We start from the raw sequence: 21,402 nt of genomic DNA on the forward strand, positions 1-21,402 counted from the left end.
GAGGGAGAGAGAGAGAGAGGGAGAAAGAGAAAGAGAGGGAGAAAGAGAGGAGAGAAAGAGGGAGAAAGAGAAAGAGAGGGAGAAAGAGAGAGAGAAAGAGGGAGAAAGAGAAAGAGAGGGAGAAAGAGGGAGAAATAAGTATATGTGGGATGAGTCACATGTGTCATTGTGAAATGACCACATAGTTTACAAGTTATCCAGAGAATGTTGCACATATGAGTCTGGCTACAGTTTTTGATTTAGGTTTTATGGTTAACTGGTTATGCTAATTGCTCATTTGCAGCAATAAAATACCTCTTTTTTCAACATATACATATTTTATAACATTTATATGTTTCAATGTTGTTTTATGGCAACTCAGCACTTTGATAAAGCAATGCCATTTGAAATAATTATTTTTGTTCTTTATTATAAACTGTTTTATTCTTTATTATTTTATATTTCAACAGCCAAGGGACATTTGACAATTTGTTGATTTTCAAGTATTTTAAGTTTTCAAATAATGTTCTGTTGTTAAATAAAGTGACGAAGGGGGTGGTGACCAAGTGGTTAATACGCTTGGTTTCAGTGCAGAAGGTTCCGGGTTCAAATCCCACCCCCGCCACATTTCTCCATGTAATGTGGAGTTGCGTCAGGAAGGGCATCCGGCGTAAAACCTGTGCCAATTCAACATGCAGATCCACCTTGGATTTGCTGTGGTGACCCCAAGTGCAAACAAGGGAGCAGCCGAAGGGACTTACTGTTAAATAAAGTGATGGAAGGAGAGAAAAATTGTTTCCCTGGCACATTTTTTAAAAATTCCCTGCTAATCCGATTAATCGTGTCGAAACCCCATCAGATTAATCGATTACCCAAATAATCGTTTGTTGCAGCCCTACAGCTGACATTATAAAGATAATTTTGGCTGAATCTTTTAAGACAAATCTTAAAACCAACTATTTACTATTTATAATTAGTTTGTATGTGGTTTTTATACTCACTGGTTTGTATGTTTTACACTGCATTTTGTGTTCAGTTTTATTTGTACTTAAGAATGTGTAATATTTTGTGATTTTTGTTTGCTCTATTATGTACAGCACTTTGTAAATTTTCTGCCTTAAAGTGCTATATAAACTAATAAATTGTTGAAAAATTTGGACGTAATTTAAAATTGTATGCGATCTAAATTGTCCCAGACAGTCTGTCAACTGTTAATGTCAAACCCTGAAACCTTTTGTAGGATAATTGTTTCAAAATTAGACTTAATGTATAATGAAATATGCCAAATTAATATCTCATTCTTCTTGTGTGATCATTGTTCAGCCCCGCTGCAACTCTCTGTCCAAGAAGAGGAAGCGCCACCTGAGAAGGAGCACTGTGAGAACAAAATTGACCTGTGCGAGGTGGATCAAGAGCTTGCCCACATTAAAGAAGAACATGAGGAACTGTGGACCAATCAGTCAGGTGAAAAGCTGCAGGAAGATGACACAAAAGACTCCTTGTTCAATATAATTTACATGCACAGAAGTGTTGAAGATGCAAGACTTTGCTCACACCCGATCCAAATTGTTGAAACTGTAGAGGGAGACCCTTTGCCAGGCAGCTCACCTGGACAGAAAGCACATTCTGATCCAGAATACTGTGATGCTGCAGAGCCAACCAGTGACTATCAGACAAGTAAAGATATTAATAGCAATGATGTGTGCAGAGACGATGGCGGACATCAATCTGGTACAGACACAAATAAGCAGAACGAAAGTGGAGAGACAGACAGGCCTTACAATTGCAGTTTGTGCAGCAAGAATTTCAGGCTTAGATACCTTCTGACACGGCATCTAAAGAAGCACACAGGAGTAAAACCCTACTGCTGCACTGTCTGTAGCAAATGTTTTATTGAGCGGTCTGATCTGCAGACTCATATGCTTTGTCATTCTGGGCAGAAACCTTATACTTGTAGTTTTTGTGGCAGAGGATTCACACAAATTGGGAACATGAATGTTCATATACGAATCCACACAGGAGAGAAACCACATAGTTGCAGTTATTGTGGTAAATGTTTTAGAGAGAAAACACATCTTATGCAGCATACAGTCATTCATACGGGTGAAAAACCATACAGTTGCAGTATCTGTCTTAGGAAATTTAGTACTCAGTCAAATCTTACACGCCATATGATGACTCATTCTGGAGAGAGACCATTTAATTGCACTGTCTGTGATAAAAGTTTTATTCGGGAATCCCAGTTAATTGTTCATATGAGAACTCATGCCCGAGAACTAGAGTCGTGTAAATGATCTGCTCTGTAGTATTTGATGATTTCCAAGGTAATGCTAATTGAAGACCTATAATAGGAATAAATAGCAATGTATAGAGTAACTTTTTAACCCTAGATTTGCAGTCACTATATGGCGCAGCTCAGTTGATTAACATTTTGTTCTCATTAATTTCATATCTTAGCCAGACAGGCTGACTCACTAGTTGATGTGTAAAGTAGGGATGTGATTCTGATATACACTTCAAGGATTAGTATGCCTTTATTACATATACCGGATGATAAGAATTTTAACTTTAAACTGAAATGGTTTAAATGTTATTAATTAACAGGATCATATTAAATGTATTTTCAACAAGGTAATATAGGTCACCTTTATTATACTTATATAATGAGATGTTAAAGTTGGTAGCCAACAATACTTTATATTGGTTTAATAATCTCCCATCCAGATGAGTTCTTCTACATAATCCAGCAGTGATATAACTGAGTTCATGTAGTCATGCTAATATCATTTCCTTTGTTGTGACTGAGAGAAGCTACTGCTACACACATAGCAGTTCTATGATTTCAGTGAAATCAAGTTACTTTAACTGCTGCAGCAATCGTAACAGCTGTTTAAATAGTGCCAAGAAATCTGTATGAGGTTCACTTTGTAGTTTGGGAAGTCTGTTTTTGGTAACTATGAAATAGATGACTCTGTAGGATGCCATTTAGAAAACTGTGATTTCACTATTTTCAGTTTGATATTTAACAGTGAAACATTTAATTAGTTGGCCTGTGATTTTTTTTTTTATCAGATTTTTGTTTTTTAGAAATTTGTTGCATGTTATGTGAAACAAAATTTTAATTTTGAAAAGCTTAATATTTAAAGATTAATCAGTAAAATGAGGACTTGATATGGACAGACACTCAATGTTGAAAGGCCTTTGATTGGTTTATTCACCATAAGTAACATGATGAGGATGTTCATAATTGATATTACATCAATATATCAACCGTATTTACCATATTTTCCGGATTATAAATTGCACAAGAGTCTTAGTTGCATCTGTCCAAAAATGTGTCATGAAATCAAAATGCACTGGTCTATATGTTACATTTATTTTTGAAATGTGATATTACTTCTTAAAACAACAAGAATCAAAATGAATTTATTCAGCACATTATTTACCTGTAATTGAAACACCACATTGGCTGTTAGAAGCTAATGAGCTAATAAATGTTAGTCTAGGAGGCAAAAATGTGAGTAAATTGCTTCCTTTGGCTACTACACAGATAAGTGTGGTAAATGTGCAATGTAATAACAAGTTTGAAAACTCTTTTGTAAAACATTTGTAAAAGGTAATAAGACTTAGCCTAGCTGACTTGCTGTTCTTGTTGTCTCACAGAGGCCAAATGCGTGTTGTACTGTGTATTATTATAAAGGTTATATATCCCATCTTGTTATTCCAGAGCGTGGTCTTTCAGTTTGCAAACATGATAATTAAATTCTCTTGTTCTCCAAGACAAAGCTTTGTTTTGTTTTTCCTCATTCAGAGCTGTGGCATTGTGTTTTATGGCTGTCGCCATCTAACTTAATGGGGCATTGTTGCCACCTTATTCTCCTGAGTGTAAATCACAGTACCTCATTAGATGGAAAGATGTGATTTTTGCAGCATCCAATAATGCCTTGTGCATACGCAGGTTGTCACGCATGTAGATGGTGTTATCTTGTGGCCACAGATGATAATGCATTATTTTTTCTATACAGGTTTTTAAGTTGCTTCGGAATATACGTCTCTGGACCTTCCACACTAATTTAAAAAAAATCCTAAAACAAAACGTGACTTATATTCTGGAAAATACGGTAGTTGTTTTATGCCCACCCAAAGGCACATTCTTTTTATGTTTTTATTTAAATTAAAACATTTTTGTAGTTTCTTTTACATAAGATTTGTCATCTTACTGAGCTTCATGGCCAGTTTAGTCTTTATTTGAGCAATACTTTTTTATTTTTTAGAAAAATTAGATATAATGCTCATTTTTCATTATCTTCACATTCCAACCCATGGTCATGACCCAACTTCATGCTTGCATATAAATATACGTTGGTAAAAGAATTGTGTTTTAGTTGTGTTTGTGTGTGGGTGTGTGTGTGTATGTATATGTATATATATATATATATATATATATATATATATATATATATATATATATATATATATATGGCATGAAAATTTTTAATGGCTATACATGTCATTATTGTAATGACATTCATATGATTGACACGAATGGTTAAGCTATGCATTTTCTTCAGTTTTGCTGAAATTTTTATAAGTGAACTCAACTGCTTATGAAATTACTGTTGGGTAGTTGTAATAAGCAGTGGTTTCACCTGGCTCCTTTTCCATTTTGAATGCGGAATCAATGGATAAATAAATCACTTAATTTACTTGCTTGCAATTTCACTTGTGATCTTTGAAAATTAATTAGGTTCAGCATGATGAATAGAAAATTTTTGGGCTTGAGAAATGTGAAGAAAGAATGGCTCTGTTTTTGGGTGAACAGTTTATGTTTTCATTAATCATGATGTAGCCTAAATTGGTCACAGTGTAGTTAATGGTAGTGTTTCAGCAATATCCCACTCTGTCACATTGTAGTTATTCATATCAAAGTGCTGGAGAGACAGTTGACACCCCCCCTCCCCCGAGACTAGGGACAGCTGTTGGGTATTGATTGATTTATGTTCCCTTAGGAGGCTTTGATGATCCAGACTATAGCATTGTAATATGTGAGGGTATAAACATTGCTCTTATACTTATCAGGTGTCCCTGTAATCGGCACATCATTGCTGCTCACTCAGCCATAGATTTAACATAATAGACTATCAAGCGTGGCTAAAAACACCCATAGTTGAGTGAGAATTATAAGGTTAACTTTCAGAATTCATGTTATGTGTTGTTGTTCTGTTAATACAGCACTTTATTTGTGGGCTTGGTCCAGAATGGTTGGCTCTAACGAAGTTGTTTATGAAATGCTGTTGTAGAAGGAGCATTTATGTTGATAGCAGCATGATTATTGGGGAAAAATAACGACTGTTAACCAACTCAGTCACGGCACCTTCTGATGTTTGCTGGCATAGGCTCTGGGAGTAAAAAGGAAAGACCCTGATGCCTTCTTCAAGCTTCTTCCTTTTTGCTGTGGGCCACCACAACAGATCTGACATGGATCTTCATGGTGATTTGGCGCATGTTTCACACTGGATGTCCTTCCTGACCCAACTCCACATTACAATGAGAGTTGGAGTAGGTGTTCTTGAACCAGGAACCTTCTGATTTGAAAGAAAGTGCACTGACTATTTGGCCACCATGTTCAAAAAGGGAATGAACTGTCAGACAAGTATTTGAGGGATGAAATGGCTGTTTGTCAGGCCATTTCTTGTACATTCTGATACAGGTGTAACTAATCTCCAATTGTGGTGTTCAACAGGAAAAGGTCTTTGCACTTTTTATCTAAACCAGGGGTAGGCAACCTGTTCCAGAAAGAGCCATGAGGGTGCAGGTTTTCTTTGCAGCCACTGACTCCACCAGGTGATTTTACTGATTAATATCACTTTGAGCAGATGGAATCAGTTAATCAGTGAAATCACCTGGTGGAGTCAGTGGCTGCAAAGAAAACCTGCACCCTCATGGCTCTTTCTGGAACAGGTTGCCTACCCCTGATCTAAACAGTCAGTATAACTGGTGGATTTTAGACATTATTTCAGCTTTCTGCAACCAATAGTTTTGAAGAGGGAAAAAGAAGAACAATGCTTATTCACACAACGTATGGGAACCTCCACATGATTATCCAGCGAACTGATCGCGTCAGTGATTATTGTCTATACATCAGGCTAAGACAAAAAATGATCACCTGTTTCTCTGGGATTTAAGTCTATTTCAACATCACATTTTTTTACTGGTCTTTAAATTCAGTTTGTAAACTTGCTTTATGTATGGTGGGAAAACAGATTTTAGGCTCCTCCATCCATTGTGATATTGCCAATACAATTTGTACAGTCTTTAATTGATGAACATCCTGTTTACTATAAAAGTTGTATAATTGAAACATAGTTAAAATTAAACATCAGCAAATTCATATTAAGTGTAGATTTTCTGGGTGTGGCATTAATAGTTTTATATTTTTAGTATTACCTTGTGTACCCAGTGTTTCATGTTTTAATTTTTTTTTTTCACATTGTATATAAAGAGATGCATTTGGTTTAAGAGCTGTTGGGGCTGCTCAGTTTGATATAAACAACTGTCATTTTATGTAGCTGCTTTCAGGATGTTTGTGTCAAATTTTCAGTATTTAATTGCTGGTAGTGTGTCTGTGTATTATGTTTTAATCCAAAAACTAATTAAATTATTGGTTGAGTCTGAAGTCCAAACATTTCATTGTCAACAGTGATTGCTGTATCTTTGAGTGTGCATCAGATCCAGAGCTTGAATCCTTGGAGAAAAAAATTGGGATAAAATGAATGTGTTGCAGGAAAACTATTGCAATTATTTGCTGCCATGTCTACAAAGAGTGTTCGTATATTGGTCTAAAGTGTGCACCAAGATGCTTCATTACCATCATTTATTTATTTATTTTTTGGTATGTGCTCAAGAACCAGAGAGATTTTAACAAATGTTTTTGTGAAGCTGCTTCTTTAAAGTTAGATTTCTGACTATACATTGACTTTAATAAAGCACAAATTTCTTTCCTCTTGTGTGACACTGTCCAGCCCCACTGCAGCTCTCTGTCCAGGAAGATGATGCATCCCCTGAGCAGAATGCTCAACAGCCTGCACAGATTAAAGAAGAACACGAGGAACTGTGGACCAACCAAGCAGGTGAAATGCTGCAGGAAGATGACACAAAAGACTCCTTGTTCAATGTAATTTACATGGAAAGAAGTGATGAATATGGGAGGTGGTATTCACATTCAAACCAAAATATCGAAAGTGTAGAGGGAGATCCTTTGCCCAGCACCTCAGCACGGCAGAAAGCAGAGCCTGATCCAGAATATTACGCTGCTCCAGAGCTGACCAGTGACTATCAGATGATTAATGATGTTGATAGTGATGACTGCCGAGGCAGTGGAGGACATCACTCTGGTACAAAGAGAAATGAACAACAGCGAGCTGGCGAGACAGCAGACAAATTCTACACCTGCAGTTTTTGCAACAATAGTTTCAAAAGTAAATCCACACTAATGTACCACCTGAAGACACACACAGAGTTAAAACCTTACAGCTGCAGCGTCTGCGGTAAAAGCTTTAGTCACCGTGCTTACCTGCAGACTCACATGCATTCTCACTCTGGATACAAGCCTCACATTTGTAGTTTTTGTGGTAGAGGATTCACGCGACTCGGTAACTTGAATGTTCATATACGAACACACACAGGAGAAAAACCTTATAGCTGTACGGACTGTTCCAAAAGTTTTAGGGAGAAAGCCGATCTTATCAACCACACACTGATACATACGGGTGAAAAACCGTACAGTTGCAACATCTGTAATAGAAAATTTAACCATCAGTCCAACTGTAGACGCCATATGAAGACTCACTTTGAAGAAAGTCAGTATAGTTGCACTGTTTGTGGTAAAAGATTTATTCGGCGCTCCCAGTTAATCATTCATTTGAGGACTCATGCAGGAGAAGCTGTAAACTTTTAAAGCAGCCACAGTTTTCAGACCTTCAACCTTTCTGATCATATATGTGCTCTTTCAGGGACATTTTGTCTACACTTTTTGAAATGTTATCTCCATTCATTGTTGCAGCACTAGTGCTAACATTTTTCTGCTTCCGCAATTTTTATTTTTTATTTTAATCAATCAATCAATCAATTTTTTTATACAGCGCCAAATCACAAGCGGCAGTGACCTAGGTGGTTACCAGTCCTAGGCTTTGGAAATGAAAGAAACTGATGAACAACATTTGTAGCTTAAAAACCATATATGTTGTGAGAGACAGAGGGAAGGAAGAATTCTGCTTCTGTTACATTTAATCAAAATCCTTCCTGTGGGGTTGTGTGGACTTGCAATCATGTTAAGGTTTAGAATGTAAGTGCTGCTAAACAATCAGAAAATAAGTTATTTCTCTGATTTTGCACATTTCTATGTGGAAACGCCCCCTCTCTCATGGACCCATTCACTCCTTACCTCATTCAATAATCAGAAAGGAATGCTTACTTTTCTGATGTAGTACGTTTCTATATGGAAACAGTCTCACTCTCGCACTGACAGCTACACCTCTTTCAAATCCATCATTACAGTAACAAACTTGCTTTTTTTGGGTGTAACTGGCACATCAGAAATCACAAAATTTGAATTACTGTCCTCATTAAATACCCTTTAGGAGCCCATGATCCTAGTGGGTTTTTAAGCATTTTTTTTTCCTGAGTGCCAGCATTTCTTCCCTACAATTGTTCTAAATGAGGACAGTTTCTTTTTGTTTTTTATCAGTGTGCCATTTTTTTCTTTTTTCCGACAGTCGTATGTTAAATGTTAGACGCTTGTCATCACTGCACCTCCTTTTCAGGCAACCAGTCAGATGGGGCAGGACCTGTATCACCCTGACAACCAAGAAATTGCAAAAGGTTGTTTTGGATATCGCCATCTACCCTGAGCAACATGTCACATTAAAAACTATCACAATAGAGCTCCTTAATAGGCACAAAAGCTCCTTAATGGGAGCAGATTGGACCGACTCTAAATCCTGGTGGTGAGTGTTGCACTTTCATCACCGTACATATTTTAAGCTTGCTGTTACATGGGAAAACAAGTGCTCCACCCAGGAATGTGGAATAGAGGACTTTTAATTTGAACAGTGATGTGTGTACAAACCATTTTGTCTTTACATGATTTCTTTCTCTGTGTACTGTACAAAAGGCTAAACTCCATTTCCAGCAAACTGTGTTGATCCAAGTGACATGTTATTTGAGCACAATGCAATTTTGAGATTTTTCTGTCAAACTTGGCAATAGACCAACAGGACTTTTTTTTCTTTTCCACGGTTATCTTAGCTCTTGCTAACTGTGGTATTAATCCATTTGTAAATAAGTGTATCATATTCTTACATGGATTTTAATAATGCAATAAATAACCTATTCCAATATGTGATATGTTGTTCTTTTGTATAATGCAGTCGTATGTATGGTTTTGAGAAACCTGAGCAAATCCGTTTGGCATTTGCATGTGTGTCTGTGATGTTATGGTTTCTTTTAAAAGCTAATTGAAATAATGTTGGTGTCTGGAGTCCAAGCATTTCTTACTGGGAGAAAAATGGAAGGATGAAATGGACAATACTTTAAAGCCATGGGTGTTTGGAACAGTGTATTTGCTACACTTGGCATAAATTGATTAGTTTTAATCCAAAATGTGCACAGCAAGAAGCTGCTCCTCATTTTTCTTATATATGCTGGAGGACATTATCAAATGCTGCTTGTTGAGGGAAAATGTTTTTGTATACCTATTTGTTTAAAAACCATTAATAGTTATAATAAAATACAAATTTCTTTCCTCTTCTTTGATGCTGTCCAGCCCCTCTGCAGCGCTCTATCCAGGAAGAGGAGGCAGCCTCTGAGCAAGAGCACTGTGACAGTAAAATTGGCCTGGGTGAGGATGATCAAGAAGCTCAGCTGGTTAACGAACATGACAAACTGTGGACCAATCAGTCAGGAGAAAAGCTGCAGGAAGATGATACAAAAGACTCCTTGTTCAATATACCTTACATGCGCAGACATGATGAAGAGGCAAGATCTTGTTCATATTCAAACCAAATTTCTGAAAATATAGGAGACCCTTTGCCCAGCAGCTCAACTGAACACAAAGCAGAACCTGAACAATGCTGTGGTGATCCAGAGTTGACTGGTGACTATCAGATGGGTGAAAATGTTGACCAAAGAGGCAGTGAAGGACAGCAGTCTGGTACTGCCAAAAATAAACAGCAGCCTGGTAAGACGGTAGCCAGGCTGTATGCGTGCAGCTTTTGTAACAAGACTTTCAGGACTAAATTCATTCTGGCAAACCATGTAACAATACACACTGAGGCAAAACTATACAGCTGCAGGATTTGTGGTAAACGCTTTCTTTACCGCACCCATCTGCAGCTTCATATGAACTGTCACTCTGGACAGAGGCCATACACATGCAATATTTGTGGCAAAGGATTCACACATCCAGGAAGCATCAGTACTCATAAACGGACCCACACAGGAGAGAAACCTTACAGCTGTGCTGACTGTGGCAAACATTTTAGACAGAAAGCAGATCTCATCAAGCACACACTGATACACACCGGTGAAAAGCCATTCAGGTGCAATGTCTGTAATCGAGAATTTAACCGTCTGTCTAATTGCAGACGTCACATGAGGACTCATTTAGTCTAAAGTCCATATATTTATTATATGGCTGAAAAAAATGTTCACATTTGATAATGAACTTTCTTTTACGGTTGCAAAAATTTAAGCTCTTTCAAAACGTGATTTCTTCTTTGTTCATGATGCAATCTGTAAATATTTAAAATATTTGATGAATGAAGTTAAAATGCACAAGATATGTGTTTTGTTTTCTCTGAATTTTTTTTTGTAACGTATGGTTTTGGAGATGTTGGGAAAGCTAAGTTGGACATTAACGCTTGTTCTCATTTATTATGTTTTAATGCTTTGATGCTGTTTGTCACATTTTCACTATTCCACCTCCTGGAATGTGTCTAATACATGTTTTAGCACGTATGTATTAAAAATAAAGGCATGCAGATTAGTAACAAAATGATTTTATTTGTTTTATGGCTGTAAAGGAAAAGATTTTCTCCTCAAATTGTTTTTAAGGTCTACAGACATTCTTCTTCTACAACTTTATCACATTTGACTTTATTTGTTGGGTCAGTCTACAACACTGAAATGAAACCACAACTACAGTTTACAGTCACAACTCTGAGTGTATTTTGTTTGAGTCAGAGAAAATGCACCTCTATTAACGTTGGTAATATATATATATATATATATATATATATATATATATATATATATATATATAATCAGCGTGTTGCCCATGGGGATCCATGGGCTCTAGATTGGGTAGTGTTTATAACATAGTTGACATTTTTTAATGTGGTAATAAATTATGCAAATTTTATGTCATGATTTTAACTGAAGGTGCAAGAATTTAAAATGAGAAAGTTTTGTGAATAATTGTATTTATTATTTGGCACATTTAGTTAATATGTTTTATAACTGGCAACGTTGAGATATTTCTTTTCTTCAGAGCTTGTCTGGTTACCAGGGACTGATTAATGGTGATATCAACATCCATTGTTCACTGTTTTTTTTTTGTTTTTTTTAACCTAATATCCCTAATTTCTCCCAGCAGATTTGTCCTATTAACTTTCCATTTTCGTGACATTCATCCTTGACTCAAAATACATAAGCATACCAAATGGCAAATATCAGCTCTCCCCACTTTCTCCATGATTAAAGGCACACACACGCACACATACACGTACGCAGAGGCCACTTTACTTTAAACATATAGAAAATACTAAAAGACAACTGCTTCTGTGTGTGTCCTGTCCAAACAGCACCTTATAATTGAGCTAAACTTGTACTTTTACATATGGGCAGTAACATGGGCTATTGAGCACTTTTGTGCATAATGTTTTATTGACATAGTGGGGTGGAATCATATTGACATAAGGGGAGAGACATGTATTTTTACTGCATAATATTTTATTGGAATAGGGGATGGAACCATATTGGCAAGGGGGGCAGAATCACTGGCATAAGGGGAGCGACACTGCATCATCAACAAGTATGCTAAAAGGTTGGTGTCATATTTTTCTATTCTTTTTCCTTTGAATCTTGTAGCCTCTTCATTTTTGCAAGTAGCAGTACCATAGAAGTAGTAGTGGCTGTAGTAGTAATAGCAGCTGTGTCTTCTTGAGGCAACTTTAGTCTGGCACTAACAGTTTTCTGGAATCTGGGATAGGTGGGAGGTGATGGCTTGTTGGCGAAGATGAAGTTTTCAGTCTGAGTCAAACTTGCCCATTTTTCTGAACTTTCCATACAAGCATCAAAGGACTTGTGCTTTTCTTTTCTTAGAGCTATTTGGAGATATTTGTGTTTACATTTTATCACAGTCGCGGGGCTTCTTTCAGAAATGAGGTTCAAGAAGGGTGAGGTTCAATCTGTGTGTGGCTGTGGTGGATCGGTGTCCTGTTTATGGTATACCCTGTCTCTCTCCCTGTGACTGCTGGGATAGGTTCCTATGACCTTTGGATTAAGTGGGAATAAAAAATGAACTCATTACATCAAATCTCTTTATCATTATTGGCTCATTTTCATAAATGCATACTTTAAGGTCTTTACACTAAGCTTGTTCTGTAAAAAATTCTGATTAAAATTAGACGTTTATAAAAGATTGCATATTGTGACTTAATTTAAGTCAGTGTTTTATTTTGTAACAGTTATTTACCTCATTCTTGAATATCAAAAAGGTTTGATTTTAAAGAATCTACACTGGCGGACAAAATATTTACCCATTCTAATAAATTACAGGGAAAAGGAAACGACTCTGAAACATAACACTCAAAAAGCAAGTGAACGTCAGAGGTTGGTGTGAGACCGCTCTAATATGGCGGCTCCGTTGACGTGTCTGCCTGAGGCGCGTGAGGCGTTGCGCAGCGGATGTAGATATATGTCATTTCCTTTATGCGACGGAAAATTTGGCGCCCTGCAGATGTCGATTACGCTAGTTGAAGATGAAAATGCAGCTCTGTTTAAAGTTCGGTGCAAAAAGCCAGGCGTTAACGTTGCCGTTGCAATAAACATTATATTTTCCCTTAAATCAGCAAAGGGCTGACCTGAAACATTCAAAGAACTTGTGATCTAAGCAGTCGCCATGCACAGGACCAAACTGAAGAAAAACAAGGTGAGTTAGCGTCCAACTTGTAACGTGTGCGAGGATGTAACGCTGATAAGTAAAAATGTTCTGTATTCATATCAGTCGTGTTAACGATTAAAAAAAAATGCTTGTAAGGAAAGTTCAGAAAAATGGGCAAGTTTGACTCAGACTGAAAACTTCAAAACGGACTCACTGTGAACTGCATAAACATACAAAAAAAGTTGTTATGGCTGGCTGTCAGATTTTTCATACATGTAATTGTGTGCTTGCATGACATCACCTGGACTGACTGTGTGAACGAGGCTGCAAGGATTCAGAATGCTGGAAATAGTAATGGGATACATCACCTTACCTTAACACTGTCATGTTGTTTACTATTCAAATCAAATCAACTTTATTTATAAAGCACTTTAAAAAAACAGCTGCAGCTGAAACAAAGTGCTGTACACAAGGGGACATATAAAAGGCAACAAACCACAAAATACAAATACCCCCCCCCCCCCCCCAAAAAAATAAAAAACTAAAACAAGTAAAAACAGTTAAAACAACCAAAACAGATCGAGAATTTAATTCCGGGTTAAAAGCCAGTACATAAAAGTGGGTTTTAAGATTAGTTTTAAAAACAGAAAATGTGATGTGGAGCGGTAACTCGTTCCACATCTTTGGAGCCGCAACAGAAAAAGCTCGGTCCCCTCTGAGCATACGCTTGCGCCTCTGCGTCTCCAGGAGGAGCTGATCAGCTGACCGGAGGTGGCGAGCGGGGGCGTAACAATGAAGCAGCTCAGAGAGGTAGGACGGGGCAAGAACAGTTAAAGATTTAAAAGCAAATAAAAGAATCTTAAAATTAATTCTAAAATGCACAGGCAGCCAGTGGAGGGAGGCCAGGATAGGTGTAATGTACTCCCTCTTACGTGCACCAGTTAGCAGACGGGCAGCAACATTCTGAACTAGCTGGAGACGTGTAAGGGAGGACTGGCTAATTCCATAATAAAGTGCATTACAGTAATCCAGCCGTGAGGTAGTAAAAGCATGGATTGCTGTTTCAAAGTGCTGATGTGCAAGAAAAGGCTTAACCTTAGCAAACTGCCATAAGTGAAAGAAACTCGATCTGACTACTGCACTGATTTGGTGGTCCAGTTTAAAATCGTCCATCTTAAAACCCAAGTTTGTGACAGTAGATTTCGAAAAGGCTGACAAAGGCCCCAGATCGACAGGTGAGGAAGAACAGGAGCTGCTAGGGCCAAAAACAATCACCTCCGTTTTCTTTTCATTAAAATTAAGAAAATTGAGTGGCATCCAGGCTTTAACATCCTCAAGACAGGACAAAAGGGGCTGAAGAGAAGAGGCATCATTTTTCTTTAGGGGGACATATAGCTGGCTATCATCAGCCTAGCAGTGGAAGCTGATGCCATGCTTTCTGAGAATGGACCCCAGGGGAAGCAAATACAGGGAGAAGAGTAGGGGTCCAAGAATTGAACCCTGTGGGACCCCATATAAAAGTGGAGCGGAGGAGGACTCACAAACCCCGAGGCCAATGCACATAGTCCTACCAGTTAAGTAGGACCTGAACGAGTCCAGGACACTACTACCAATGTCCACAAGCTGCTGCAAACGATTTAGCAGTGTGTTGTGGTCAGTTGTATCAAAAGCAGCAGTCGGGTCAAGCAGGACAAAAATGTCATTAAAAACCTTTAAAAGGGCAGTTTCTGTGCTATGCAACATTTTAAAACCAGACTGAAAAACCTCTGAAATGTTATGTTCATCAAGGTAAACTAAAAGTTGTGCATAGACAATTTTCTCCAGGATCTTGGAGACAAATGGCAACTTGGGGATAGGCCTAAAGTTTGATAGTTCAGTGTTGTTTAGGCCAGGCTTCTTCAGCAAAGGCTGAACGACTGCGTGTTTAAAACTAACAGGGAAAACACCGGAGGATAGGCTGCTGTTTATAATGGTCAGAACAGACTGCCCTAAGGTAGGAAAAAGTTCTTTAAAAAAGCGGGGAGGGACCATATCACGAGGGGAACCCGATGGTTTCAAATGAGCCACCACATCCTCTAACTGTGACAGAGTCGCAGGTTCAAATCTGTTAAAAACCGCAGGGCAGGGAGCAGAGACAGAGGGGTCAAAGTTGGGTGGAGAAATGAGAGCTCTTGCAGACACAACCTTGTCAATAAAAAAATGTAGAAAACTGTTACATAAGTCAGTGGATGTTTCCAGACAAACAGGCTGTGGTACATTCAGGACAGAGTCAGTTGTTCTGAACAATACACAGGGGTTCTTGTAGTTTTCGTTACAGTGTGTGACAAATACTCTCTTTTGGACTCTTTGACAGTACTTTGATAGTGGCCCCCAACGGTTCTTTAAAATTAGAAATGAAACCTGCAGCTTGTCCTTCTTCCACCTTCGTTAAGCTCTGCGACATTCCCGTCTGGCAGCACCGGTTCTCTCATTAAGCCAGGGTTCAGATCTAGACTTAGACCGCCTGGGTTTTAGAGGAGCCACAGAGTCCATTATAAAAAGGCAGGAGGCGTTAAACTGACAGCACAGCTCCTCTGTATCAGCCGCGGGTGAAACGGGGAGCACACAGGCAGCAGAGAAGGCAGCAGAAAAACGTTCGGCAGTGAGGGGGTTAAAAGCCCGACGGAGTCTGACAGATGCACAGCACTTCTCAGGTACACAAGAGAGTTCAACACTAAAAAAGACTGGTGCATCATCAGAAAAAACAAAGTCACCGATTTCTAAGTTTGAAACAAGCAGACCATGGGAAAAAAACAAGTCTAATGTATGTCCATGTTGGTGTGTGGGGCCAGACACCCACTGCTTCAAATTAAGAGTCCACTAAGTTTAAAAAAATCCTCCACCATGGGCTTGTCAGGGCAGCAGACATGGATATTGCCAGTAGAGTACAGCGCCAAATCACAACATAAATTGTGCCTGCGTTCTTTTTGCCTCAGAAGTCATAAGCCCTTACTGGAATGAAGTCACACTCAAGGTGTGTGTGTTCCATTTTCCACACAGCACCACAAGTCAAAATAAACTGGATGCTTCCAAGACTTTGGCTTTTAGAGTGCTACAAAAAAAGTATTTGGTCCACCGAAGAGAACAGATGGTGCAGAAGTTACATTAGTGTTTTGATTTACTGCTCATTTTGTAGCACAGCTCCAGGCATGCACATTCAGTTTAATTTATACCAAAAAAATGTTGTTTGCACCCATATATTTGGTAGCTTTGATAATAATATAATGAGAATTAATGTATTTGATGTAAATTTTGCTGCCTCTTGGACAGGACTCCCTTGACAAAGAGGTTTTTATTCTCAACAGGACTTTCTTGGTGAAATAAAGGTAAATAAATAAATAAATAAATTTAACAAGGCTACTTTACAAAATGCGACAGTAGCTTTTATTCAAGTTGACCACGAATCATTAATTCATTTTTTGCTAATTGTCTGGGTCCTGGCCAAGGTGGCTGAAGACCAAGCAGCATTCACACTTCCCTATCCTCAGCCAAGTTCTCTAAATCTGAGAAATCTCAAGGTATTCCCAAACCAGTTGAGACACAATCCCTCCAGTTTGTCCTGGGTGTTTCCCGGACCCTCCTAGTTTGACATGTCTGGGAGACCACCCTAGAGACACCACCAGGGGGCATCCTCACCACATGCCCGAACCACCTCAGACCTGAACTGTTATAATGGAAAAAATACACTCAATGTATAAGCCCCCATTAAAAAAAAAAAAGAAAAAAAAAAGAAACAAACAAACAGTTTATCGCCTTTGACATCAGAAAAAAGTGGTGAGGGCAGATGGATTTTTTTTTTTTTAACTTAGAAACCGGTACATACAATGTCATTTCAGACCTGAAAAATTACACCTACAGCACCTGCATGCCAAGTGAGGAACGGAAAATAGATATTTTTAAAATTAGTCTTGTTTCCATGTTGAATACAGTCATTGTACTGCATGCTAGTAGCATGATGAACGTGTGAGTGACACGGAGCGAATGTTTGTGGTTGTCTTTGTCCATCCATTTGTCCGTTGTCCGTCTTTGGCCAACGCAAACTCACCACCTTTTGGACGTGCCAGTTCTTGCACCAGCTGTACTGCTGTCAATGAAATTTGCCAAAAAGAAAAAAATTGATGTGGGCCGATTTCAGCATGCAGGTGGGGATGATACACTAATGGGTTTTTTAATGGGGCCTAACTAGCGTGTTATCCGTGGAGATCCACGGGCTCTAGATTGGGTAGTGTTTGTGAAATAGGTAGCTGACATTTTTCAAGGGTGGTAATAAACTGTGCAAAGTTTGTAAAATGATTTTAATTGAAAGTGCAGGAAATTAAAATGAGAGAGTTTTGTGAATAATTGTATTTATTTGGCAAATGTAGTTGATGTCATGTTTTACAGCTAGCAAGATTTTATTCAGAGGTTGTCTAGTTACCAGCGACTGATTAATGGTGATGTCAATGTCCATTGTTCACTATTGTTAGCTAATATCCCTAATTTCTCCAAAAATATTAGTCCTATCAACTTCCCATTTTTTGCGGTGTTCATCCATGACCCAAAATACATAAACATACCAAACAGCAAATGTCAGCTCTCCCCAGTTTCTCTGTGAACAAAGTTACACACATGCACACATGTACACAGAGGCCACTTCACTTTTATTCTGTAGATTTGTTCCAAATGGTTACAGATTATCTTGATGATTTTTTTTTTTTTTGGCTAATGGTTTAAAGTAGTTTGCAACCAGTAAAAATAACAAGATACCTGGTTTATGATGAAGAAGGCGTTTACATATTGTAACATTTCTGATTCTGTTGTTTACTTTTCCTGTTCACTCCACTTTGGAGCTGGGGCGTGATCACAGCAATGAGTCATGTGCCACTCATCAATAATTAACCCTCAGCCATCCAGCAATAAACGGCGGCTTATATGGCAATAACAACTCCCTGTCCCCTGTGTAAGGGAGCAACATGGGATGACATTGAACAAGTTTTAAGAAATGATGTGTCCATGTCTGGATCAGAGTGAGTGTTCATGTTTGATATCTGAAATTTTATTGAAGGGTTGAAATATTGGACCAGTTGTAAAATTTACATAGTTTTGTGTTGAGACAAAAAAAAAATTTGCCTTACTTTGAAATCCATGAGGAATTTAATCAGCAATTGTTTGGGGGGGTGTCCTCATCAGACACTGAACAGCCAGATAGCATGTTGTGAGCGTGTAGTGCAGCCAGCGCCCAGTGCTTTGTGGCTGCAACAAACCTGAGTTTGAAACCAGGTCACAGTAGAAATAAAGTAGATGATTGAGCGGTTGTTTGGCGGCACAGTGGATTAGTGGTTTGCACTGTTACCTCACAAGAAGAAGGTCTTGAGATTGCTTCCTGCATGGTTCTTTCTGTGTGGAGTTTGCATGTTCTCCCTGTGTCTGTGTGGGTTTCCTCCCACAATCAAAAACATGCTTATTTACAGTCTGCTTCTTTCACTACACTGGTCAGGACAGTATCTTTACATCTGGAGGTGGTCCCCAGGCATCGGACTGTGTCTGCCCACTGCTCCTAGTGGTTGGACTGTGTTTATGATGTGTTAGATACAGAGCACAGATTTTGATGTATTTATGTATGTACAATGACAGTAAAGGCCCTTCTTCTTCTGAAAATCAACACAAGCTGCAAATTCTGTTTGTGGTTTCTGTTAGGTGACACTGGAAGGGCAGAAGGACATCTCAGCCTTCTTTTCCACCCAGAAACAGAAGGTAGGTGGAATTGTATCTTCTTTGTCTATTTTTCCTCCATCAGACCAGGGTAGAACCAGTCACTCAGTGGGATGAAGAGTTGGGCTGCTGGTATGTGAGACGTTGGTTTGGTTCCACATCATATTACTTGTCTGTGTCCTTGGACAGACACTTCATCTGCATTGTCCAGAAGAGCTGGTATTGTAGTTCATTTACCTCACCAGTGCTGCTGTAAGCAACACTGCTCAATTTTCTTTAGTAGTTCTTCACTCAGTTCAATTCAGTTTATTTTATTTGTACAGTGGTCCCTCACTATAATGCGGTTCACCTTTCGCGGCCTCACAGTTTCGTGGAGTTTTTTAGTGCAATTTTGCATGCTTTTTTTTTTTTTTTTTTTAAACCGCATTGTGTTCTGCGTCCTTATCAGGCGGGCTGGTCGCGGCACCGGTCGGCATCACCGTGATTGCTCTCACTGCCTCCGATGTGCTTACTGAGTCTGCGGGCTTGGAAAACGCAGCAGCGGGCCACTCACACCGCCCTCCTGTCTACTGTGCAGAGCTGCGCCAAATTTGGCAACAGGTCCAGAGACTACTCTCACTGTTTTCATGCGGATGTTGACCGCAGCTGCAGAGCTCCGTGGCCACCGAGAGAGGACTTGGATTCTTTGCGGGTCCCGCATCTGTACCTCCAGAGGCAGTGAGTGAAGGGAGAGCACACGCATTGTGTTCTGCGTGTGTCTGTTTATAATCTTCTCGCCCAGAAGAAGAAAAGAGAGTGTTTACACAGGAGAGAAAAGTGAGGGGTTTTACAGCCTTAAAACTTCTATAATAATTGCAAAAAAATAGTGCTGACTACTTCGCGGATTTCGCTTATCGCGGGTTATTTTTAGAACGTAACTCCTGCGATAAACGAGGGACCACTGTATAGTGCAAAATCACCAAAAAGCTGCCTCAAGGCACTTTACACGAGTAAGGCCGAACCTTAACAATCATCCCCCCCCCCCCCCCCCCCCCCCGAGCAAACACATAGGTGACAGTGGTATGGGAAAAACTCCTTATGGTGATAATGAGGTAGAAACCTCAAGCAGACCAGACCCAGTGACCCACTGCTTAGGCCATTCTAACAGTTACAAGGTTTACAGATTGTACAAGAGTTTCTTTACAAATAGAAGAAGCAGACGAGCAACAAAAACAGAGTCCTTAATTGAAAATAGAGTCCATCTTGGGTCTCTAATACATAGGCGTCCATGTAGGCTGCAAGGCACAACTTCCGGTTAGTGGTGCAACAGGTGTGGCATTCCAAGGTCAGTCTGGCGGTCTGTGGTGCAGTGCCAGAAACAGTCATTGGTGTTGTCAGTGCCTCAGACAGAGAGAAAAAGAGCATAATCAGTCGGCCGGAAATAACTGCACCTGAGGCATTAATTCACCAGCAGTAAATCAGTAGGGAAGCAAAGAGATTACGAAAGGTAGTTGTCTGCAGCTAGCCCTGTGCTTCACTAACAGACCCAGAATTTAGATGTAGTGAGGCAGAGACCTGTTCCATTGTTAATAATGTGAATTAAAAGGAGAGGAAGCATAGTTCCGTACTATACTGGTATGCTAGCCATACGAGAGAGAGAATAGATGCATCTTTAGATGCAAAGAATGTCTCTACAGAATCTGACTGTTTTATCTCTACCGGGAGATCATTCCACAAGGCAGGCACATGTTAAGAGAAAGCCCTGTGGCCTGCAGACTTTTTTAATCTTAGGGACACAGAATAATCGTGCGCCCTGAGAATGCAGAGCACGGGCTAGTACGTAGGGTGTAATTAGATTAGCAAGGTAGGGAAGCACTAATCCATGAATAATTTTGTAAGTTAGTACAACCCCAGTTCCAATGAAGGGACGTTGTGTGAAATGTAAATAAAAACAATACAATGATTTGAAAATCCTCTTCAACTTATATTCATTTGAATACACCACAAAGACAAGATATTTAATGTTCAAACTGATAGATTGTTTTTGTGCAAATATTTGCTCATTTTGAAATGGATGCCTGCAACACACTTCAAAAAAGCTGGGACAGTGGCAACAAAAGACTGGGAAAGTTGATGAATGCTCAAAGAACTCCTGTTTGGAACATTCCACAGGTGAACAGGTTAATTGGAAACAGCTGAGTATCATGATTGGTTATAAAAGGAGCATCCCCAAAAGGCTCAGCCATTCACAAGCAAAGACTGGGCGAGGGTCACCACTTTGTGAACAGCTGCGTGTGAAAATAGTCCAACAGTTTAAGAACAATGTTTCTCAATGTTCAATTGCAAGGAATTTAGGGATTCCATCATCTACAGTCCATAATATAATCAGAAGATTCAGAGAATCTGGAGAACTTTCTACATGTAAGCCGCAAGGCCGAAAACCAACATTTGAATGCCCGTGGCCGGCGATCCCTCAGGTGGCACTGCATTAAAAACCGACATCATTGTGTAAAGGGGAGGTGATGGTCTAGTGGTTAAGGTGTTGGGCTTGA

The 21,402-nt window shown here is 39.1% G+C and overlaps 2 protein-coding genes across 5 annotated transcripts in view; both read left to right on the plus strand.

The window, feature by feature from the left end:
* LOC117525503 (zinc finger protein 135-like) overlaps positions 1–10,715 on the plus strand; it is a 13,867-nt gene extending 3,152 nt beyond the window's left edge. Inside the window, exons 2-4 of one of the 4 annotated variants that reach the window (XM_034187361.1) lie at positions 1,303–1,443; positions 7,002–7,403; positions 9,803–10,715. In XM_034187361.1, the coding sequence (XP_034043252.1) occupies positions 1,303–1,443; positions 7,002–7,403; positions 9,803–10,650 (1,391 nt within the window). In that variant the 3' untranslated portion in view covers positions 10,651–10,715. Of the gene's footprint in view, positions 1–1,302; positions 1,444–7,001; positions 7,404–8,801; positions 9,383–9,802 lie in introns of those variants that run through there. The other 3 variants (XM_034187375.1, XM_034187381.1, XM_034187368.1) reach the window with 3 other exon arrangements.
* A 2,324-nt stretch (positions 10,716–13,039) lies between these two features.
* dna2 (DNA replication helicase/nuclease 2) overlaps positions 13,040–21,402 on the plus strand; it is an 85,469-nt gene continuing 77,106 nt past the window's right edge. Inside the window, exons 1-2 of the mRNA XM_034187353.1 lie at positions 13,040–13,189; positions 18,857–18,913. Coding sequence (XP_034043244.1) covers positions 13,160–13,189; positions 18,857–18,913 — 87 coding nt within the window. The 5' untranslated portion in view covers positions 13,040–13,159. The remainder of the gene's footprint in view (positions 13,190–18,856; positions 18,914–21,402) is intronic.

Source organism: Thalassophryne amazonica, chromosome 2 (assembly GCF_902500255.1).
Source record: "Thalassophryne amazonica chromosome 2, fThaAma1.1, whole genome shotgun sequence".
Classification (NCBI taxonomy): Eukaryota; Metazoa; Chordata; class Actinopteri; order Batrachoidiformes; family Batrachoididae; genus Thalassophryne; species Thalassophryne amazonica.